Raw genomic sequence first — 22,857 nt, forward strand, 5'->3', positions numbered from 1 at the left:
GGGGCCCCGATAACGATCGGGCCAGGAGAGGGGCGGGGCCGGAGTCTTCGGTCAACTCCGTCCTCTGTCGTCTGTTCTCGGTTATTTCCGGGATAGATTCGGGCAGTTCCGTTCTCTCTCGTCTGCTGTCGGCTGTTTCCGGGGCGGGTTCGGGCCGTTCCGGCGGCGCTCGGGCCTGTCCAAGGCTCCGCCGGGCCGGAGGCAGCAGCGGGCTGGAGGCGAGCGGCGGCGGATGGGGCCGGCGGAGAGGTGCGGCGGGGCCGGGAGCGGCGGGATCGGGATCGGGGCATCGGGATGGGGGAGAGCGGGCCCAGATCGGAACCAGGCCCAGGGTGGGCGTCGGGACCCCTTCAGCGTGAGGCGCCCCGGGACTTGGCTCTGTCCCTCACGGGGCAACCTCGAGGATGTCCCCGGACCCTTCGGGAGCTGCCGGCGCACGGTGTCCCGCTGCCAGGACACTGCCACTGCCGTGTGGCTTCGCCGTGATGCCGAGGCTATGCCCCCCGATTCCTCCCGATCCGTCCCTGTCCCCCCCATTGTCGGGGATATGCCCCCCCGGTCCCCCCAGGGCTGTCTCTGTGTCCTCCCATTGCGGGGGCTGTGCCCCCGATTACCCCCCGAGCTGTCCCTGTTCCTCCCGTTGCCGGAGCTGTGCCCCCCCATTCCGCCCCGAGCTGTCCCTGTCCCTCCCATTGCCGGGGCTGTGCCCCCCGATGCCTCCCGAGCTGTCCCTGTCCCTCCCATTGCGGGGGCTGTGCCCCCGATTACCCCCTCGAGCTGTCCCTGTCCCTCCCATTGCCAGGGCTGTACCCCCCATTTACTCCCCTCGCTGTCCCTGTCCCCCCCATTGCCGGGGCTGTGCCCCCCATTCTGCCCCCAGCTGTCCCTGTCCCCCTCCGCCATTGCCGGGACTGTGTCCCCATTCTCTCCTGGTTGTCTGCAGCCCAGCAGTGCCATCACAGATCCCCCCCCTGTGCCACTGTCCCCACAGTGGTGACAATGCAGGGACCCCCCCGCACAGTACGTCCCCATCGCTCAGAGTCCTGGGGGTCCCAGCTCTGTTCCCCCTGCCCCGGGGGCAGCTCACACCCAGCAGGTCCCAGGCTGGAGCTGGTGCCCCAGGGATGTGCCAGGTTCAGTCCAAGGGTGGCTTTGCACGGCATCCCCCGAGCCCTGGCTCTGGCATGAGCCCCCCCACTGCTTCCCACAGAGGTTGGCCATTGCATTTCTTCCCTTCCTGGGGATGTTTCTCAGCCCCTTGAGGAGGAAGGTTCCCATGGTCTTGTGCCTCCTGAACTGGGGGTCTGTGATCAATAGGGGATAAAACCAGAGGGTAAAACTGTGGAGAAAAGCGAGCTGTGAGGAGCTGGAGCAGCCCCAGCGTTGCCTTTCAATGGAGCCGTGGCTGCCTCTCCTCCCATTAATGCAGCTTTGATTTCCCAAGCAGCTCTTGGAGCCGCTGGGGAACTGGCCCTGTGACTTTCTCTGTGAGAGCAGAGAATGGAGACAGCTGAGTAAATATAGCCTAAATCACTGCTTTCCTGGCCATTCCCCCACCCTTCCCCGACATGCCGAGGGCTGCCGTGTCCCCGAGGCTGCACTGGGCTCTGCTCTAGCCTTCCACCATGTGGGAAAGTCCAAGGCATGGTTTGGTTTCTTTGGTGACTCCCTTTGACGTGGGCAGCTCGTGCTTCCAGCTTCATGGCACGGCCTCGTTCCTCCTAAAGCTGCCCCAAACCCCAGCGTTCCCAACTCACTGGAACAAGGTTTTAGGCACACAGGAAAATCCTCTGTGCCTGCAGTTGGGTCTGGCTTGGACAAAGGCGCTGGGTTGGAAGGGAGAGCGCGGCTCAGCTGGAATGTGGCGAGGAGCAGAGTGGTTTGCGGAGCCAGTTTGGAGCCGTGTCAGAGCTCTGAGTGCCGGGGTGTGTTTACAATGAAAAAGAGTATTTATAATATCGAGGGCTCTTTTAATTCCTCTGGGAATCTCTGGAGCCGCAGCTTGGAGCTAAAGTAGCTGGGTAATGGAAGATGAAAAGCAGACAGAGGAAGGGATGGTGGATTTCTCAAGTTGGAAGGTCTTGGCTCTCTCACCAATATCCAAATCATGCTGGTCTATTAACTTGGGTGCTTCTTACCTCGTCGGTTACTTCATGTGATTGCTGAGCTGCACAGAGCTGCTAATAAATCATATAAATTCCAAATACCCTGGGGAATGTGATTTTAAGCAGATAAGTTAGCAAGAGCAGTTGGATTTTTTTTTTTTTTTCATGTACTCAGGTTTTTTTTAGAACTGTAATTTTTTTGCCAAAATACAGCTCCTGGGTTTCTATATCCCTAAAGCCAGCTCCATGAATGCTCCTAAAATGGAATTCGTGTGTTCTTGCTGCGTTGGGGGATGGTGTAAGAGCAGCCTGGAGTGAGGTGATGGGGCTGGTGTTGGGTGCTGGGTCCTTCTCTGCCCACTGCCATCAAATAAAAGTCTCTGGCCACATAAAAATGTCTTGTAGGCAGGAGGAGAAAGTTTGTGAGGTGGTTGAGAAAGAGCAAGCTTCAGCTGGAGCAAGGAAGTTCAGTGTCAGAAGCCTCTGGACAGTGTGAGAAGTCGTGGAGTAAGTGTGCAGACTGCCTGAGGTGCTCTCATGCTGTCCAGCCTTTGAGCAGGAGGTCTCTGGGACCTCCAGTGGTCTCTCAAAAGTGAGGAAGGTGTTGGCCATCCTGTTTTATTCAGCTCCTCGTGTCCCTGCTAATCATGACATTGACCTTTTCAGTGAAATATTTCAGATACTCCTTCATTTCCTCGGGCTTTGGTGAATAAAGCAAGATATTTAATGAAACTCAGGCGTGAGCAGGAGGAGATGCTCAGTGTCCCTGGCAAAGGGTGGCCTGTGGCTGTGGGCAGGAGCTGCTGCTGGCTGGCTGGGAAGCATTTCTGGGGAAAAGAAGAGGTGAAAACGGCCTTGGCCGTCCCATGCCTGGCTGGGGCACGGCTCAGGCATACCTCCCCTCCTCCCCTGCAGCTTTTCCCTGTTTGGAAGGAAATACCAGCTGGCTTGGCAGCGCCGTGGCCAGCCCAGGCTCCAGCTCTCCCTGCTCCGCTGGCCGCTTCCCCAGGGGCAGCTGCTGGAGCGTGTCCAGCTCCGCTTCCCGCCCGCCCCAGCTCCCTGCAGGCTCTCCCACTCCTTCCCCCACAGCTCCTCGTGGCACTGCTGCCTCTAGCACAGCCTGGCTCATGGCTCCAGCCTCGCCAGACGTTTCTCCAGTCATTGTTCCTGCTGGGGAGGCAGCGGGCCCGGGGAGCTGCCTGGGAGCACAGGGGTTTGCTGTGCTGTTTGTCCTGATTGTAAATCAGGGGCTGCTGAGCTCTTGCCCTCCCTGCCACTCGGTGGGCACAGGATGACCCATGATGTGCTTGCCATTGCCAGCTTCAGGAGCTGAGGCCATCAGAGCTGCCCTGGCTGTGTGGGTCAGAAGGATGTGATGCAGCAGCAGATGTCACCGTGGCAGGCAATTCCCTGTCCATTTTTATTCCCATCCATCATTGCATTGTTCTGTTTTCTCTTTTTATTAAAGGAAAAGTTTGTTCTTTTTGTCTGTAACTTGCAGTTCAAACTCGATAGGGTGTTTGTTTTGCTCGCTGAGGATCTGATGTAACTTGGAGAGGTTGGAACTGCATATACTGGTGTGAGCATATTCTTCTTTTAAATATTTTTATGCATTCTTTCCTCTCTCTGGAAGGAAAGTAACTCAGTCTTGCTTCAAGTCAAGCTGCACTTGGAACTGCATTTGGAACTGGGTTAAAAAGCACAGGAACCACATTTAAAATGTTAAGATGCTTTTATTTATGTGCTGGGCACAGACAAAAAGACTTGTAATGTGTTTTTTGTTTCAAACCGATGTATTAAACAAAGAAAGTATTGACAGCAGTTAATGAATCGAGGGATTGTTTCTGGGCGCTGAGATAGATTTACCAAAGGTATTTAGCTGTCTGATGCATGGGATTTTCAGAGCAGCCTAAGCAAGTGCTCACCAGCACAGACACACGAGGTTCCTCTCTGAGAGCTGAGCAAAGCTGGAGCTGGGCCCAGCAGAAATCTTTTGGCGAGGTGCTGCCTCTCTCCTGCTCCGAGGTGCGCTTCCAGCCGACAGGCTCGTGCGTGTCCCGGCCTCTCGGCGCTGCCTTCCCTCCCAAGAGCTGTTCCAGGGCTTTGGGAAGTGTGTGTTCCCAATCCCCAGAGCTCTGTCAGCTGCTCTCCAAGGGTGCACAGCCTTCCTGCAGCTCAGCCAGGGAAGCCTCTGGCTGGGTCCCTGGCAGGACAGAGGACAGCTGTTGCCCTGGAGAGGATGGTGCTGGCACTAGCCATGAGGATTTGGGTCACCCGGGGGGCTCCTCACTCATGTTCATGAGCACTCAGTGCCCACCTGGGCTGAGTGTGAGGAAAACAGGTGAGGCTTCTCCAGGAATAGCCTGCCTCTGAGTTCTCTGGATTTTTTTGTGTGCCCAGTGACCCACTGGGACGTGGAGAGCGTGGTGGCACAAAGCTGTGCCTGCATTCCCACCCCAGGGAAGAAGGCTGTGAAGGAGTCGGTTGGAAGAAGCTGTGGGACCTGCTCTTTGGAGACACTCAGTGCTCCAGAGTCACTCTCCTCTTCCCACCCCTCCATGCAGATCTGCTTTTAAAAGCTACTGAACGAGTTTGCCAGGCCTGAGCGTTTTGTCCTTCCAGCCTCTTCAGCTGCACCAGCTTGTCGGAGACGCCTGGAGTCGGGGCTGGGATCCGCGGGTGGAAGCTGGGGGGGTGCCTGTGGGGGAGCCTTGACCCTGCTGGGCTTGGGCTCTGCTGCCTCTGGGTGCACTCTGAGTCTGTCCTCTCCAGGAGGAGCCACTCTGGGGTCTGTCCTTCCCAGGAGGAGGGGGAGCTGCCAGTGCCGTGCCCAGCGGCCACTCAGGCCCTTGGCATCCAGACAGTGCCCCCGGCACGGCGACTCCGCTCTGGGGGACCCTGACAGGCAGCACTCAGAGGGGCAGCCAGTGAGCCTGGTCATAAATCTCTCTTTATGCTCTGGATTATGAAGTAATATTTTCCTGGCTGGCGCTGGTTGGATTGGGGAAATGCGGGCTCTGCTGCGAGTTCCTTGCGGCCACTATCCCAGCATGGTGGGAGCTTTCACAGCGGCCCTGCTGGGCTGTGCTGCTTCCCCTGTGAACATCAGAAACCTCTGTAGGGTCTCTCCATGAATTCTGCAGTTTGGTGTTGCTCCTGGAGTTCTGGAAAAGCTCTCCAGCAAGTTGGATCAGGCTCAATCCTGTTCCCCACCCGCCTCTGGCCGCAAGTGCCTCACCTCCCCGCGGGCAGTGCCTGTTCATTCATGGCAAAGACAGCCTGGCTGGGACGCCTGCCCGAGCTCAGGCAGGCGGTGCGGGCTCTGGCTGCTGCACAGGTTTCCTGTGCCATGGCCTCTTTGTGCCTTTTGTCCTTGTCAAGGGAAGGAGCCCTGGTGCTGAGCTGGAGAGCCCGGCTGTGAGAGGTGGGTCTGGCTCCTCTCAGGGGACTCACCCCGATCCCAGACTTTGTGGCAGCACGTGCAGATGTGGTGACACGTGCAGGGGTGATATACCACGTGCAGGGGTGATATACCACGTGCAGGAGGAAAGAGGGATTTGTAGCTGATATGAACTGTAAAGTGTAACTGGCCCGGAAGGGTTATTTTGAAATCCTGCAGATCACCACCGTTGGTGCCTGTCACAGAGTCCAACCAGCAGTCAGAGCAGCCCTGGCTTTGTGCCATGCTTGGTTGTTCACTGACCCCTCTGGGAAGGGTGTCCTGGCTCCCTTTACCTCCTCACATCCCTCTGCCCAGGCTCCCACAGCCCTGAGAAGCACCTTCCTGCTCGTTAATAGTTTTCAGATGAGGCTCAGGAGTTTGAGCTGGGTTTGGTGGTTTCTGGGCCAAAGCAGCTCAAGCCTTTAACAGGACCTGCAGCATTTGAGCAGGCCCAGGGTGTCCCTGGGAAGGCTGAGTTCTGGCTGCCCCAGTGCCTTGCAGGTCCGGTCCTCGGCCGCATGCCATTTCTGCGGGAACCAGAACTCTGGGATTTGCCTGAGGGAAGTGGAAAACTGGCCTGTGCAGCCAGGAGGGGATGGGAAAAGAGGACGTGCCTGGCTGGTGGGAATGTCCCGGCTCGTACATCTCTTCAACAACATGTTATAACCCAGGTTTATTCTTTTTGGTGGATTTCTGGGCAGGGCAGGCAGCATATTCAATTTCTCTCTGAATAGCTGAAAGGCAGTTAGGAGCTCTAAGTAGACTTGAAGGCTTCTAAAGATTATTTTAACTCCTTTTGCCTCCATCTCTGCGAAAGGAACCTGTGCCTGTACTTGATGCTGCTGCTGCTTTTGAAAAGTTCAAAAATTGACTTTTTGCTCAGAGCAAAGCTTTGAAGTGCTGTTCTGTGGGAATGGCAGTGCATCTCGAAAGCCTTTTGCTGAAAGCGTGGTTAACCTACATTTGTGGGCAGCTCCCTTCAGAAGATGCCTTTGTGGGGGATTGCATGGCAAGATGTAAAGGTGAACTGTGAAATTTAATCGATTTAACAAGGGAAGGTTAAATCTGTTTGTTCTGTTCCCATTCAGGGCCTGCAGCTGGTGGGTGCAGGGTCACCCTTTTCTGTATGCAAAAGTTATCCTGCATAAAGGCTGTTTTGTCCCACTTGTTGTCTCCTTGTTTGCATAAGTGCTGCGAGGAGGGTAAGCTGAAGAAGCAGGGGTGAACCTCTTTAAGATGCAGAGCTGGTGCCTGGCAGTAGCAGAGATCAGGCAGCGTTCCTGCCTGCAGCCACTGGCTCCTCACTTGCTTTTGGGAGTGTAAATCGGGATTAGCACGCCCTGCTTGGATCCAGGGCTCAGCAGCAGCTGCTAGGTAGGAGAGAAACGAGTCCTGCCTCTCTCAGGTGAACCCCTGGTTTGAATGTTGGCGTGTCAGGAGGGCGTGGGGTGCCTGGCTGTGCAGTGACAATTCTTCTTCTCTTTGCAGGCACTGGAAAGGGGAACATAGCGTGCCACGCTGTTCCAGGCTGGAAGCCTACTGTGCTTTTCCTCCCCAGACTCCAAGAGACTGGTTTTTTTGGTGAAACAGACCCTGATCTCGGGTTTCTTTGCTGCATGCCCTCTCACCAGTGCTGGATTATGTTCGTCTCCTTCTCCCTCTGCTCCATAATTTGGTTGAATCGTGGTTTCAAGCTGAGGAAAAGGGGCTGCACCTAAGCGCTCCTGGGCACCCAGACCAGGCTCCTGGGGTGCCAGTTCACACAGAGACAGTTCAGAGTGCTGATGGGGGAGAGCTGCCTCTGAGGGCCCTCCTCTCCCACCTGGAACGTGCTGCCTCACCCTTCAGAACCCTTCTCCCCCGGCAGAGAGGATGGGCAGCACCGACGGCTTCCAGTACCGCGCGCTCTACCCGTACCGCAAGGAGCGCGAGGAGGACATTGACCTGCTGCCCGGGGACATCCTGGTCGTGAGCAAGGGGGCCCTGCAAGCCTTGGGCTTCAAAGATGGAGATGAGCAGACCCCCAATCAGATCGGCTGGATCCTGGGTGTCAACGAGCGCACCAAGCAGAAGGGGGACTTTCCTGGCACCTACGTGGAGTACGTGGGGCCGGTGAAAATCGCTGTCCCCTCACACCGACCCCGGGTGCAGAGACCCCTGCCTGCCACACCCGGGGCCAGTGGTGGCCGGCTGCCCGAGGCTCTGGAGCAAGGTAAGCCCTGCTGTGTGCCCTGTTGCTCTGGGACACCTCCACAGTCTTGCTGTGTGACTGGCTTCACAGGACAGCAGTGAAACCCTCAGCTTGGCAGTACTGGGTTGCCCCACCAGCAGCAGTATAGTTGAGTCACAACCAAAAGCCAGCCTCTCTCAGTCCTGGCCCAGAGGAAAGCACTTTGTTCCTTCAGCTTGTCAATCTGCTCAGCAGAGCTTCCTGGGGCAAGCTTTGTCCCACTCTTACATCTCCATGATCCTTCTCCCCCTCTGTTCTGCAACCAGCCAGGATCCCCATGGTCCCTCTCCCTGCTCCACTGAGTTTTGCCAGGCTCCCTCCCTTCAGGATAAGTCCTGACCTCTCCCAACCACCACCTCCCCGCCCCTGCAGCGCCTGGGGCAGTGCTCCCTGCCAAGAGCTGCTCAGCCCTGCTGAGAGACACAATTACTTGTCTCTGGGCAAGAGTAGAAAAGTCAGGGTCTAAAAGAGTTCTTCTGAGAACTGGAGCTAATTGCTTGTCTGCCTGGCAGCCAGCCCACCCCGCGGGTCGCAGAGCCCTCGCTGGGGCCAGGCAGCCACCCTGGGGCTGGGCATGGGCTGTCCTGCACCTGCAGCTGCCTCCCAGCCCGCCTGGCCTTGGCACAGACCCGGGCTGGGAGAGCCAACGTGCCTCAGCCCTGCCTGTGGAGCTGTGGCAGCTGCCTGCTCTTAGCCTGTTTGTTTGGCTCCCAGGCACATCAACCCTGTGGCCAGGGCTCAGCAGCCCCCAGGCTTCCCCCTTCTACTCTTCCATTGTGAGACCCCCACCTGCAGTGCTGAGTCTGGGTCTGGACAAGGAAGAAAGTTGTGGGCCTGTTAGAGTGAGTCCAGGGGAGGCCACAGAAGTGCTCCTAGGGCTGGAGCCCCTCTGCTCTGGAGCCAGGCTGAAAGAGCTGGGGGTGTTCACCTGGAGAAGAGAAGGCTTTGGGAGACCTTATTGTGGCCTTCCAGTACTTAAAGGGAGCTTATATAAAAGAGGGAGAGAGGCTTCTTATACAGACAGGTAGTGATAGGACAAGGGGGAAGTTTTAAATTAAAAGAGGGAGAGATTTAGATTAGATGTTATGAAGAAATTCCTGACTGTGAGGGTGGTGAGGCCCTGGCACAGGTTTCCCAGAGCAGCTGTGGCTGCCCCATCCCTGGAAGTGTTCCAGGTCAAGCTGGATGGGGCTTGATCTAGTGGAGGGTGTCCCTGCACAAGGCAGGGGGGTTTTAATGGGTGATCTTTTAAGGTCCCTTCCAATCCAAACCATTCTGTGATCCTCTGGGGGGTGACAGCCACACTTGGCCTTCCCATGCCTGACCGAAGATCTCGTGCTGGTGTACATGGGAGGAGTGGGGTCAGCAGCAGGAGCTGGAGAGTGCCAGGGAACGCTCCCAGCTGGCAGTGCTGCATCCTCCCCGTCCCTCTGTGCCTGGGAACCACGGCTACCCCAGCAGATGCTTCTGGCTGTGTGAAAACACCTCTGGGGTCTTACGAAACCGGGCTTGTGGGGCTGGTGCAGCTCCCTGCAGCTGCCTCCTGCTCCCGGAGCCGGAGGGGCGGCCCCAGGAAACATCTCCGCAGGGTGGGAATGCGGCCGGGCCCTGCTGCGTTTGGGTTGGCAGGAGAGCCTGACCTGAGTCATCCCGCTTGCAACCTGCCTTTCCAAGAAAGCTGCTCCTCTCAGGAGCCTGGGATGTGCTCTGTGCTGCTGCTCTGTGCTGCTGGGATGTGCTCTGTGCTGCCTGTGCTGGCCTTGCCTGCATGCTGCTCCCTCGGGGGCTGGATTTCTGCCCTCCACGGCTCTCCCTGCTTGGTGGAGGTGTGTCTGGAGGTCAAAGCCAATGGTGGGGTCTCTGGGAGGTGGAACAAGATATGTGCCAAAGCTCCTGAAGTACAGCAAAGACAAATTTGGGAAGGAAACCAAAAGCCAGACTCTCTGCATTGTGCCCAGGGATGGAGGGTGGGGTACCAGGGCACGTGAGACCAGCTTTGTCCCACCCTTACATCTCCAAGATCCTTCTCCCGCTCTGTTCTGCAATTAGCCAGGATCCTCTGGTCCCTCTCCCGGCTCCACTGAGTTTTACCCTGTCCCTGTCCCCTGTGGGGCCATCCCCAGAGCCAACCTCCACTCAGGGCATAGGCAGGGCCTGCAGGGAGGCAGTTCAAACACCCCACGGCCATTTTACACTCAGCCTGCTGGTTTGATCCCTCTATGGGCCATTCACTTAAGAGCTGGACTTGAAGATCATTGTGCTTCACTTCCAACTCAGGATATTCTGTGATTCTTTATTTCTGTATTCTGCTGGGGAGACACATTTTTGCAATGGAAAAACCGTATTTGAGCCAAGCCTGTCTTAGTTCTTCACGGCGTGCACTTTAGGAGGTGCAGAAGCGTCTCCTGGCAGCCCCACCAAGCTCCTTCCCTGCTTCCCAGCTCCTGCCCTGGCTGGCAGGGACCCCTGAGCCCCTCAGTGTCACTCGTGGAGCAGGGCCAGCCCCACAGCTGTCCCGGGAGCAGCGAGACCCGGCGCGTTCTGCCGCTGGATTTACGAGCTGCTGGTGTTTGCCTTCCGCAGAGAACACGAGCGGAAAATGCGGCTCGGGAATATTTCCGCAGCTGCCCGGGCCGTGCTGTGAGCAGCCTTGTTCACGGCAGCCCAGCCCGGAGGCCCGGCAGGCTCAGGAGTTGCTGCTGGCTCCCCTCTCTGTGCCTGACAAAAAAAGACAAGCTGCTGCCTGCTGAAGCAGCACATTCCTGGCCGGGCCACGTGGGCAGTGCCAGTATTTACTCTCCCTTCAGTTCTTCCCAAGGGTCAGGCAGGGAGCTGCCAGCCTGGAAGTTTGCCTGCAGCTTCCCCACAGCGACCCACACCATGCCCAGGAGCTTGCTCCACCGGGGGATTGTCCCCCCTCCCAGCAGCACAGGCATTTGCAGAGCTGCTGGGTGCCTGACCCTTGTGCTTCCCTTCCCTTCCCTTCCCATGGCTGTTCTGTCTCCCCTCGAGGCCGTGGGTGCAGGAGGCTGAGCTGGGTGCTCAGTTCCAGCTTGCTGCGCCTTGTGGTGAGACCACACCAGGCGAGCTCGGGTCAGATCCATGACAACGGAGCTGTTTCGCAACGGGGAGCAGCCTCTTGGCTCTGCCTCTGCAGAGTGGAGTGTGCTGGGTGTCCTCACCCACTGCGGGCTCCCCAGGGTCTGCCAGGTGCTGTGGACCAGCCTGGAGGAAGCTCCTGCTCTGGCTGGTGCTGCTTTGGAAGCGGGATGGAGCCTGGCACCGCTCATCCCTCTGCAAACCTCCTGCTGGCAGCTCCTCAGCCAGGCCTGCGTGCTCCTGCCTCGGCATGCACAGGGGAGGGGGGTGCCTGCAGCCAGAACCTCAAGATTTTCTGGAAGTGGCAGTGAAATACCACCTGACATGGGGCTGCAGATCCCCCAGGAATGGGGGGACCCTGGTCCTGTGCCACGGGCTGGCTGTGCCCTGTAGCAGCTTGCACAGAGGCTGTGGGCTCACGGGGAGGGGGAGGCACAGGGCTGGTTTCCATGTTAAACGAGTAATCAAGGGCAGGAATTTGCTGACACGGCGTTCTGTCTGAATCGCTGGATTAATCACAGCTCACCACGACGAGCAGAGCGAGCTCCCTGGCCCCGCTCCCCTGCCAGCCCTATGCAGCCCCTGTGCTGGGCAGGGACCCAGCCCTGAGCTCCAGGAGCCCTGGTAACCCCTGTGCTGCCTGCCCGGGGGGGTAGGGGTCCCCAGGGGGGTGGGCTCTGTCTCCAAGCCTCTGCTCAGAGCAGCAGATATCTCCCTGTGCACACCCAGTCAGGGCTGGAGCTCAACAAGTGCTGGGCTGGCTCCTGGGCAGGTTGCTTGCAGGCTGCATGCTGTGTTTGCCGGGGCTACAGCCTCACAGCGGGGGCCACGGCTTTCCTTGCTCCTGTTGGGAGTTGCCTGGGTTGTGCCCAGCTCTGCTGCTGAGGGCTGAGCTGGTGCTGAGCCCTTCTCTCCCTCCCTCTCCCCCAGGGTCTCCTCTCCTGGACTTGCAGGAGCAGTTCAGTCCTCCCGAGATTGCTCCGCCGCTCCTGGTGAAGCTGGTGGAAGCTATTGAGAAGAAAGGTAAGAGGGCAATGCTGAGCACTGGGGATGCTGATACACCCCCAAAACCCCACAATGAAACCTGAGCTCTGTGGGACACACAGGACACAGCTGCTCTCATCTTCCTCCCTGGGTTGAGCTGCTGAGGCCCGTGAGGGTGTTTGATTTGGGTACCTGCACGCACTGGGTGGGTGCTGGGGTTTGGGAAGAGCTTCCAGCCTGGATCTGTGCCATGGTGGAAAAATGGGGCCGCTGAACCGCGTGTCCTGGGGGCCAAGGGGGCTGCAGCAGGGGGTTGGCTTGGACACCATCCAGGCCTGGCCATGCCACAACCATGGCCCAGCTGGCACCGAAACAGTGCCTGTGCTGGAGCTGACAGCAGCGTCCCCCCTTCACAGGGTTGGACAGCGAGATGTTGTACAGGACATCTGGCTCCGAACTGAGGCAGGCGCTGAGAACCGGTAAGAACCAGCTCGGCGCGGTGGAGGCGAATCGGCTCAGATGGAGGAGATTAGTGGATGTGACAGCGCCAGCAGTAATGCAATCCAGGCCAGGCTCGCCTGTCCCCGGCAGTTCCTGACTCCCAGCACGCTGCCTCTGGGGCTGGGCTGTCCCCATCCCAACACGTCCTTGTCCTGCGTGGAAGGGATGGGACAGAGGGGATCCCTGCCACCATCCGTGGGGGGCTGGCTCAGAGACTCGCAGGCAAACAACAGAACCCCTGTGCTTGTCCCCTGCTGTCTTTGGGGTGCTCTTCTGATGGGCTGGTGGAGGCTCCTCTGGCTCTGTCATGCCACTAATAAGCAGGGGAGGATCTTTGAGCTCAGCTTGGTGGCTGGGGCCGATGTCTGTGCCGGGGAGCCCTGGGAGCCGTCTGCCTCTCGGCTGGGCTGGGGCCTCATCCGGCACCACGCTGGCGAGTCCCCTCCCGCAGACGTTCCTGCAAACCCCAACCACACAGTGCTGCCAGCCTGGGCTCTTGGGACAGGCCTTTTGTGCTTCCCAAAATGCTGAGTATGAGGGAGGTGTGTGGCTGCTCAGTCTGCGCTCGACTCTTGCTGGCAGTGGAGAGCAAAACTCTCACCCAAGCTATACCTGCTCAGAATTCTTGTGTTGAGATTCAGAGCAAAGGTTGTGGGTACCCAGAATGACCTCTGCCCTCTCCCAAGGGGAACTGCTGGGGTTCCCAGAACCAGGTTATTTCTGGGGTGCACATCCTCTGTCACATGAACTGCCTGGAGGCTGTCTGAGCTTCCTCATGGTGCTGGTGAGCTCTCATGATAGCTGGCTGCTGTGTGATGGTTTATGGGATGGGTGTTGGCAGCACCAGAGCTGCCAGCTGGGTGCCCAGTACTGTGTCCACCCTCCCATGGGAAATCTGTGCCCTGACAGATTGGACCCTGGGTGACCTGGAGCCCCTGGACGTGCACTCCCTGGGCGAGGCACTGCGAGGTTACCTGCAGGACCTGCCCTCCCCCGTGGTGCCAGTGTCAGTGCATGGAGATATCCTTCGCATCCTGCAGGGTAAGGGCCTCCCTGGCTGGCTTGGGAATGGGTGCCTGGGTGGGGTGGACACATCTGGGATATTAAAATAAGCCCTGTCCCTATGGGGCCTGGCACACGGCCCCCAGTGCTGACAGCTCTCCTGTGCTGTGACGCAGCCGGAGCGTGGAGAGTGGTGCCGGCTGTCCCAGCTCTTCCCTCGTGTCTTGTTCTCTCCCCAGAGATCCCCCAGCCAGAGAATTGCCGGAAGCAGCTGCTGCTGGCCCTGGAGTCGCCTGCGGTCCCGCTCCAGAACACGCTCACCCTGCAGTTCCTGCTCCGGCATCTGGGGAAGGTATCGCAGCAGGCCGAGAGCAACAGCCTCCACCCTCGGGCCCTGGGAGAGATCTTCGGCCCCCTGCTCCTCCGGCTGCCTGGCGCCAGGTACGTCAGGCTTTTGGTCCCAGCAGTGCTCCCAGCTCCGGCCACTGTGCCTGCCAGGACAAGGAGTCCAGTCCCTGCTGGGCTGCACGTGGGATTAAACTGCTGGCAGCACACAGAGGTGGGACAGAGCTGGGACAGAGACCTTGCTGCCCTGTCAGCCTGGGGTCTGGCAGCTGGGGTGAGCCAGCTGACCCCAGGGGATGTGGGAGCAGCGCCATGTTGTACCCCACAACTGCTGTTCTTAACTTGTCTCTTCTCTCCCTGCAGCCCAGAGCTGAGCCCTGACTTCTCTGTGCTGTTTCTGGAGACACTTCTGCAGACAAAGGAGCTGGAGCCAGAGCAATTGCCTCCAGGTACTGAGACACCCCTTCCCTGGGGCCTGAGGCACTGGCATTTGTGGGTGTGAACTCTCTGCCCCCATGATTGGGTTGTTCAGGGCGTTTTGATAGCCTGGAGGCCAGCTCAAGGTGTTCAGCTGCTGGAGATGTACCTGGAGCAGCTCCAGGAAATGTGGTGGCCAAGGGGCCTTCCTGGGCCAGTCACTGCAGGGAGAGGGACTCGGGAATTGCCAGTGAGGAGCTGGGATTTGGGCTCACCCTGTTTCATCCCTCCCCCTCTCACAGCCCTGCCTCCCAAACCGCCAAAGCCGAAGCCCAGCGCAGCCAGCCTGGCCAATGGGAACAACGCGCCCTTGCAGGACGCCGAGTGGTACTGGGGGGACATTTCCAGGTAAGGGGGCGACTGGCAGCTCACACCTGGGGTGCCCTGTCCATCAGGTGAGCCTTGGGGCCACCTCCCAGGCCGTGACAATCCTGTTCCTCGCAGGGAGGAGGTGAACGAGAAGCTCCGGGACACACCAGACGGGACCTTCTTGGTGCGTGATGCCTCCAGCAAGATCCAGGGGGAATACACACTCACACTCAGGTAGGGCTTTGGGATCCCCTGGGAGCCTCAGGGGTGCAGCTCCTGGGACATGTCCCTGGCCTTCCAAGGATGCCAAGGTCTCTGGCTGGGGTGGTGCTAAGTGGCCTCTCCTCTCCCCTGCATACAGGAAGGGAGGCAATAACAAGCTGATCAAGATCTTCCATCGGGAAGGCAAGTACGGCTTCTCGGAGCCCCTGACCTTTGGCTCAGTGGTGGAGCTCATCACCCACTACCGGCACGAGTCACTCGCCCAGTACAACGCCAAGCTGGACACCAGGCTGCTCTACCCCATCTCCAAGTACCAGCAGGTGAGGCCTGTGCTGCAGGGACATGGCTGGCAAGCACAGCCTGAACCAGGGGTGTTTGTTCATCCATCCCTGCCCTTTTGGTAGATGATAATGTCCCATCCCTCTCCCTGTGGGCTGGAATGTTTTGTTGTGGGGTTTTGTGGGACCAGCTGGAGCAGGTCCTGACTGAGGCTGTGCCTATGGCAGGACCAGGTGGTGAAGGAGGACAGCGTGGAAGCTGTGGGGGAGCAGCTGAAGGTTTATCACCAGCAGTACCAGGATAAGAGCTGGGAGTACGACCTGCTGTATGAGGAGTACACACGTACATCCCAGGTATGTGGGCACTGCCTGAGACCCCCCCAGGGCTGCTCTGTCACCCCCTGAGTGCTGGCAGCCACCCTGCTATGTACAGGGGGGACCAGAGATGGGGCACCTGTTGCCTCATTTGTCAGCTCATGGACAGGCACTCCCCAGAGGACGGGCTTTGAAGAGGGAGATATTTTGCCTGCAGCAAGGACAGAGCTGCTTTGGGGGAAGTTGAAAGAGGGGATGCAAATGTGCAGAAATGTTCCTCAGCTTTTCCCTCCCTTGTCTCCAGGAGCTGCAGATGAAGAGGACAGCAATTGAGGCCTTCAATGAGACGATCAAGATCTTTGAGGAGCAGTGTCAGACACAGGAGAAGTGCAGCAAGGAGTACATTGAGCGCTTCCGGAGGGAGGGCAACGAGAAGGAGGTGCAACGGTGAGGATGGGGGTGGTGGTGGCCTGCCCTGCCTGGAGAAGGGCCCCAGGGGCTGCAAGGATCCTCCTGGCTCAGCACAGAGCCGAGGCACGTGGACTCCTTGTCTCTCCAGCAGCGTGCTGTGGGCTGGAGCTGGCAGGCTGCCTCCTCCACCTCCCCCACTCTGGCTCACAGCCCAAACCCCCCTCTCTCTCTCCCAGGATCCTCATGAACTCAGAGAAGCTCAAGTCCCGCATCACAGAGATCCACGACAGCAAGATGAAGCTGGAGCAGGACCTGAAGAAACAAGCCTCGGAGAACCGGGAGATCGACAAGCGCATGAACAGCCTCAAGCCAGACCTGATGCAGCTGCGCAAGCTGCGGGACCAGTACTTGGTGTACGTAGTGCCCCTGCAGCGCTTCCCGGGAGCCATCCGCCCGCCTCCCCCGGGGCTCCGGGGCTCGTTGGGCCGGCTCGCAGCCCGCTGTGGGCTGGAGCCGCTCCCGCAGCGCGGCCTCGGGGCTCGGCGCTCCCCGGCAGCGGCGGCTGCTGCCCTCTGGTGACGGCCGCGCCCGGGGCTCGCTGCAGCCGCGCTCAGAGCTCTGCCCTCCTCCCCCAGGTGGCTGACGCAGAAGGGTGCCCGGCAGAAGAAGATCAACGAGTGGCTGGGCATCAAGAACGAGACAGAGGAGTGAGTGTCCTGCTCGTGTGCTGTTGGATTTGGGGGATGCGGGAGCACAGGCTGTGCAGCGGGTTCTGCCCGTGCTGTGGGCAAATCCCAGCTCCCTGCCTGGAGGCTGAGGATGCCTTCCCTGCCAGAGGGCGATGGCAGCTAGCAGTGTGGGGAGATGTGGGGGCCACACACCCAAATTTAGGGAATCTGACCCTGCCTGTGCTCGATTGCAGTCAATACTCCATGATGGATGATGAGGAGGAGCTGCCCCACCACGAGGAGAGGACGTGGTACGTGGGGAAGATCAACCGTGTGCAGGCAGAGGAGATGCTGTGTGGGAAACGGGACGGCACCTTCCTGATCCGTGAGAGCAGCCAGAAGGGGTGCTATGCCTGCTCTGTGGTGTGAGTATCCCTGTGCAGGTGGGGTGGGGTGGGGTGGGATGGGATCCATGGGATGGGATGGGATCCATGGGATAGGATGAGATTGATGGGATGGGATGGGATGGGATGGGATCCATGAGATGGTGTGGGATCCATGGGATGAGATGGTATGGGATCCATGGGATGGGATGGGATCCATGGGATGGGATGGGATCCATGGGATGGGATGGGATGGGATCCATGGGATGGGATCCATGGGATGGGATTGGGATGGAATCCATGAGATGGTGTGGGATCCATGGGATGGGATGGGATCCATGGGATGGGATGGGATGGGATGGGATCCATGGGATGGGATGGGATGGGATAGGATGGGATGGGATGGGATGGGGCTGGTTGTGTTCCTACATTGTTCCACCCTCCCCTTGCCAGATGCTGGAGATGACAGCCCCCCTCTGCCTCCAGCCAGGGCCTGTTGTTTACACTGCTTTTGTGGCCCTGTTTGTGCTCCCCTGTCCCACTGCTGACCCAGGTTCCCGTGTCTCCCTGGCAGGGTGGATGGTGACACCAAGCACTGCGTGATCTACAAGACGGCGACGGGCTATGGGTTTGCTGAACCCTACAACCTCTACGCCTCCCTCAAGGACCTGGTCTTGCACTACAAGCACACGTCCCTGGTGCAGCACAATGACTCCCTGAATGTCACCCTGGCTCACCCGGTCCTTTCCCAGCCACCAGCCAGATGAGCAGCCCATGCACAACACAACAGCTGCCTTCAGCTTCTTCCCAGGGCACTGCTTTCTGGCTCTGGACTCTTGCACCCTGTATAGTTGAGTCTCTGTGCTCCTGCTCCTTCAGAGCCTCTGAGATGTCTGTGACCGTTTCTGATGTCCCTCTTGGTCAGTAGCTGAAACCCGTGTTGGCTGATGGGACAGAAAGGCTGGGCTGTGGATTCGCAGTGGGCTCCAGCCTCTAGGAGGTGGGATCCAGTTGTGATTGAATTGCTGGGGATGAGCACAGCCCCCTCCCCTTCCCTGACAAGCAGGTCACATCCCCTTCTTGCTGGCAGGTCGCCCCGCTACGCATCACTGTAGAGCTTTGGTTCTTGATTCCTCGGTGCTGTGACCGAGGGGTTCCCTGCCTGGACACCCGAGGAGGCAGAGGAGGAGGAGGCTCCACTGAGTGTGTGCATCCTTCACTCTCACTTCTCTGAGTGGCCTCGCAGGCTGTGGTGGTGTCTGGTACGAGGGGTGCTGCTCTTGCATGCAGAGACACATTTAGGAAGGAGAAACCTCATCCTCAGTGGGGCTCCCTGGCTGAGATCTTCTCTCCGTGCTGTGCCCCACCTGGCCACCATTCCCTCTTGTCATAACCACCTCTGGAGTGTTGCTGCCTGGGCTGGGAGGATCTGCTTAGCCATGAATCTCCCACCTTAGTTGTGCCAACGAAGCTGTGAAATCCGTGTTGGTACCCTTGTTTTCCTGGCAGGATCTGTGGCATGCACAGCTCGTTGTTTCCGGCCGGTCTCGGTGACTCTGCACACGTAACCCATTGAAGCTGACTGTAGCTCTGTAAATATGGTTCTTTTTGTGAGCAGCTGCTCCCCTGGTGCTGGTGTTTGCTGAGCCCCCAGTGCCACCCCCAGCGTGGGCAGCAGCTGCCAGGCTGCCACAGCCCTGGGCCCTGCAGCTGAAGCAGGAGAGGGCTGGAGTCCAACGCACACTACAAGCCCTACCTGGAATGAAGGACCTCTCTGCTGCAGGAGGACACATCTGGGGGGCCCAGGGCATGCTGAAATGTATCTGCATGATGGTGAACTATGTATGCAAAGCACTTAAATCATGGGTACTGTATGGGGCCGGGGCAGGGCTGCCCACCCTGCTGCAGGTAGGGTACTGTGTCTGAGCTCAGAGGGCCCCAGGGCAGCCCAGGTGGGTCTGGAAGAGCTTTAAAAGCTGAGCTGAGAGTTGAAGCCATGGTGGCATTTGCTTTCCTGGGTTATCTCAGCTGCCTGGCTGGAGGAGAGTATTCTTGATCCTCTTGATTTGCCAGAGTGGCTGGTTCCCTCTCTGAGGCTCCTCCTTGGGACAGGCAGGTGGATGCCATGGACTCTGGCACTTCTGTTTCTTGTTGCAGCTTGGGTTCTGCTGGACCCATGGGGTGCTCTGTGCTCATGCTGTGCCTGCATCCTGTCCTTGATGTGCCACCTGCATTGGGGACTGCACTGTCCCTCCCTCCCTGGCCAGCTCTGCTGCTTTGCCTTGCTCTGGGCTTGTCCCCAGATCCTTCTGGAGCTGGGGCTGCTGGAGCAAACATCCCATTCCTGTTGCTTGTGGCAGCTCTCTGCTCAACTGTACAGCCCCATTCTGTGTTCTGCATGTTCTCTCCAGGCCGTGGGCCCTGGTTTTTGGGTCTGGTTTGTCAGTGTTTGGTGCTCAGGTGCAGGCAGTGGGTCAGGGGAGGCTGTGGTTGGCTTTGGGGATCACTTGGGAAAAGCTGCCAGGGATGAGTAAGGGAATAATTTGGACTCGGGCACGTGAGAGATGAGGGCACGTGGGACTGGGGCAGGGAGGCTCAGCCCTCACAGCTCTATCCTGAGGCCTCCTGGGGCCTGCAGAGTGACCAGGGGGCTGCACCAACACTCCAAAGCTTTGATAGTGTTCCACACCCTTTCAGCCTGGGGACTCTGCTGGTCCTGTGCTTGTCCCTGCACTTCCAGCACATCCCCAGATCACAGGACAGGCTGCAGGCAGATGGGATCCTCAGCCCCTCATCCCATGGGCTCCTCCACCACCACCCCTAAACGTGAGCTTGGGGCCAGTCCTGCCTGGGGGGATTGCTCCCTGCTCATGCCAGGACCTGCTGAGCATCTGGAAGAGTCTCAGCTTGAAGCTGTCACCTGTCAACACTCGCTTGGTGCTCACCTGGCTTTGCTGCCCAGGGAAATTCCAGCTTCACTTTATCCTGTGTTTTTCTCCTTTTGGCTGAATTTCTGTTCTCCCTGTGCTGTCCCTTCTTGCTGTCCAGCCACAGCCCAAGGGGGGGTCACAGTCACCCCTCTTGCAGCACTGCCTTCCCTGCCTGCTGGCAGCCTGTCCTTGACAGGGCACTGCTCCCAGGGTCCTGTGTACGACGAGGAGGAAGATGCCCTTCCCCAGGGCTGCCTTTCCCTGACGGTGCTTCACTCAGCTCCTTGAACAGCAGCTTTCCCCTGCTCTCCCCGGGCTGGGCGCTCCCCCAGCATAAAAAGCTCGTTGTGATTTGTCCTTTGCTGCTTTGGCTCGTTCTGAATCCGGCCGCGTTTTGAGGCTGTGCTTTGCTGCTTGTGACGCCCACGTCCCCCAGCCGAGCCGCACGCCCGCGTCCCGTGGGTGCCACATGGCTGTCCCTGCTCCCCGGGGCGCAGTTTGGGGCTCGTCCCTCCGTGTCCCTGCTCTGGGGGGGCTCCCCCGTGTAACCCCCAAGGTGCCAGTGGAGGCTTTGTGCTCGGAGAGGACGTGGTGGCTGCGTGAGGTTTTAGTTTCTAGGTATATGCAATAAAGAATAACCTGCCCCCCCCGAGCTGTCCGTTACCAGCAGTAGTGCTCTCTGCTCTTTCTGTTGATGTTTACTAATGTAAACCCAGTATTTGTTACTGTAAGAGGATTTTTTTTTTTGTACGGTACTTCGAAAAAACCCACAAAAAACAACCAAAAAAAAAAAAAAAAGGAAAGAAATAAACAAAATAAACAGAGTTAATGAAGCAGGCTGCTGGATTGCTGTGGGAGGTTGTGCGGGGGCAGGAGAGCGGTGGGGCCGTGCCCCAGTTCCTGGGCTGGGTGCAGGATGTGACCCATCGCGCCAGGATTGTGCTCCTCGGGTTTGTAGGGCTGGGACACGTGGGGACGAGAGCTGAGAAAGGGCCGGAAACAGCGGCTACAAACCGGGGGAACCACGAGGTTCCCGTGATTGAACTCGGGATGCCTTGGGCTGCATCCCGGTCCCGCACCCACCGCGGGCTGTACCGGCCCCCAGCCCCGCTTGCGGCTCGGGGCGCTCCACGCGTGGCTGCTCCGGGCCGGGTTTCACTGCCCGAACCCCCGGGGAGCCGAGTCCCAGCTCGGGGCAGCGGGAGCGGCGGCGGAGCCCACGTGGGGCGGCGGCGTCACGGGAGGCGGCGGCCGGGGCGGCAGGAAGGGCAGGAAGGGCCGGAGGGCGGGCACAGCCCCGCTTTAAAAGTCCCCGCTGGGACGGGCTCATTTCCGCGTCACCCCGGCGTCCTGATGGCCCCCGCGGTGGCGCTGGCTGTGCTGGTGGCCCTGGTGGCCCTGGTGGCCCCAGGGCTCGGCGCGGCCCCCGGCTGTGATCACCCTGTCCACCGCTGGTGCAGCTCCCGGGACACCGCCGTCGCCGGCCAGGTCAGAGCTGCTGCTGCTGCTGCCGGGGCTGGGGACAAGGGCAGGGGCACCGGGACGCGGGGACAGGGTTGGGGCAGCAATGCCTGGAGCGAGTGTCGCTGAGGCACGGGCTGTCACATCCGATGCTCAGAGCCTCCGGTGCCACACGGGCACCACGGCATTCCCCAGATCCCCGGGGAACGGCTCTGGACCAGCCGGACCCTGCCCGCGGCCCCTCCCCAGCTGCCCTTGGCACTTCTGCTTTTTAAGCATAAAACCGCTTTTTGGCTTATTCTGCCCCAAACAGAACCGGGCGGTGACAGCGCCCTGTGAGCCCCACGAAGCTGCAGCTTCCCCCTGGCACTGGGTGCTGGGCCATACCCCCACCCACCCAGGCACATCCTGCTCTAAATTTGTTTTCCCCTGAAATATTTTGGGGAAGTTCTGGTGGAAAGCCCCGAAAACTCCCGACCACTCTCACTTCCCTCTAGTCCTGCACACCCCCATCTCCCCCTTCTTCCCTGCATCCCGGAGCTTCCCCCCATCCCTACAGATACTAGAATGGGGGTGCAGCATCCATACCCCCCCGTGCACCCCAAAACCCTCCCGTGTGCAGGTGCAGAGCCGCTGCCCGAGCCTCCCGCAGCCCGCGGCTGCGCCCGTGGAGCTGAGCCTGTACTACGAGAGCCTGTGCCCGGCGTGCCGCGAGTTCCTGGTGCTGAGGCTCTTCCCCACCTGGCTGCTGCTGCCCGAGGAGATGCTGAGCATCACCCTGGTGCCCTACGGCAACGCCCAGGTAGGAGCCGGCGCTGCCGGCGCTCGCCCCGGCGGTGCCGCCGGCCCCGCTCATCGCACTCGGTCCCGCAGGAGAGGAACGTCAGCGGCAAGTTGGACTTCGAGTGCCAGCACGGCCCCGAGGAATGCTTGGGCAACATGATGGAGGTGACGGTGCCCGTTCCCACGGGGCTGGCACGGGGGGCTCCAGCAGCCCCTCACCGCCCGCCCTGTCCCCCTAGGCCTGTCTGATGCATGAGGCCAAGAACTTCAGCACCTACTTCCCCGTCATCTTCTGCCTGGAGTCGGGCAGCTCCGTCACCAAGAACCTGGAGGCCGTATGTCCCCCTCCCCGCCCCTCACTGCCCCTCACGGGGGATGTCCCTGTCCCCCTGAGTGTCCCCTGTGCCCGGCAGTGCCTGCAGATCTACGCCCCAGAGCTGGACAGCGGCCGCATCAGCGCCTGCGTGCAGGGGGACACGGGGGTGGCCCTGATGCACCACAACGCCCAGCTGACCGAGGCACTGGACCCTCCACACCAGTACGTGCCCTGGATCACCATCAACGGGGTATGGCAGGGGGCATGGGGTGCCAGGTGGGGCTGGGACACCCTGGGGACCCCTCTGAGCAGCCCTTGTCCCCCGCAGAAGCACACGGACGAGCTGCAGGCACAGGCAGAGGCCTCGCTGCTGGGGCTGGTTTGTCACCTCTACCAGGTGAGGCGAGGCTCTGTGGGGACAGCAGGGCTTGGGGACATGTCCCCATTGCTGCTGGGGCTCTCATGGCTGCTCTCTGGCAGGGGGAGAAGCCTGAGGTCTGTGGGGGCTCCAAGGCCCCGAAGATCCAACCTGGCTGCAGGCGCTGAGGGAGCACAGAGGGAGAGGCCAATAAAAAGGATATTTTTATGGAAAAGCA

At 59.5% G+C, this 22,857-nt stretch overlaps 2 protein-coding genes across 2 annotated transcripts; both read left to right on the plus strand.

Moving 5' to 3' along the window:
- The first annotated feature begins 93 nt into the window (after nucleotides 1–93).
- On the plus strand, nucleotides 94–20,534 carry PIK3R2 (phosphoinositide-3-kinase regulatory subunit 2). The gene is made up of 16 exons (XM_071451617.1): nucleotides 94–249; nucleotides 7,036–7,759; nucleotides 11,807–11,899; nucleotides 12,277–12,339; nucleotides 13,271–13,402; nucleotides 13,603–13,804; nucleotides 14,072–14,157; nucleotides 14,428–14,533; nucleotides 14,630–14,728; nucleotides 14,856–15,036; nucleotides 15,223–15,348; nucleotides 15,614–15,756; nucleotides 15,957–16,133; nucleotides 16,356–16,427; nucleotides 16,643–16,813; nucleotides 17,346–20,534. Exons 2-16 carry the CDS (start codon nucleotides 7,420–7,422, stop codon nucleotides 17,536–17,538), a joined length of 2,184 nt encoding a protein of 727 aa, XP_071307718.1. The 5' UTR covers nucleotides 94–249; nucleotides 7,036–7,419; the 3' UTR covers nucleotides 17,539–20,534.
- IFI30 (IFI30 lysosomal thiol reductase) lies at nucleotides 20,530–22,857 on the plus strand. Its single transcript, XM_071451618.1, has 7 exons — nucleotides 20,530–21,189; nucleotides 21,785–21,964; nucleotides 22,036–22,110; nucleotides 22,185–22,280; nucleotides 22,359–22,511; nucleotides 22,590–22,658; nucleotides 22,742–22,857. Exons 1-7 carry the CDS (start codon nucleotides 20,530–20,532, stop codon nucleotides 22,805–22,807), a joined length of 1,299 nt encoding a protein of 432 aa, XP_071307719.1. The 3' UTR covers nucleotides 22,808–22,857.

The sequence above is a fragment of the Agelaius tricolor genome, unplaced genomic scaffold, assembly GCF_023055355.1.
Source record: "Agelaius tricolor isolate 1412-34295 unplaced genomic scaffold, bAgeTri1.0.p SCAF_33, whole genome shotgun sequence".
Lineage (NCBI taxonomy): Eukaryota > Metazoa > Chordata > Aves > Passeriformes > Icteridae > Agelaius > Agelaius tricolor.

Excerpts from the sequence above, each read along its gene's own strand:
- PIK3R2 (XM_071451617.1), top strand. The coding sequence starts at position 7,420 with ATGGGCAGCACCGACGGCTTCCAGTACCGCGCGCTCTACCCGTACCGC. Across the intron at positions 7,760-11,806 it reads GCCCGAGGCTCTGGAGCAAG|GGTCTCCTCTCCTGGACTTG; the intron begins GTAAGCCCTGCT and ends CCTCTCCCCCAG. Across the intron at positions 14,534-14,629 it reads TACTGGGGGGACATTTCCAG|GGAGGAGGTGAACGAGAAGC; the intron begins GTAAGGGGGCGA and ends TGTTCCTCGCAG.
- IFI30 (XM_071451618.1), top strand. The coding sequence starts at position 20,530 with ATGAAGCAGGCTGCTGGATTGCTGTGGGAGGTTGTGCGGGGGCAGGAG. Across the intron at positions 21,965-22,035 it reads TGCCCTACGGCAACGCCCAG|GAGAGGAACGTCAGCGGCAA; the intron begins GTAGGAGCCGGC and ends TCGGTCCCGCAG. Across the intron at positions 22,659-22,741 it reads TGGTTTGTCACCTCTACCAG|GGGGAGAAGCCTGAGGTCTG; the intron begins GTGAGGCGAGGC and ends GCTCTCTGGCAG.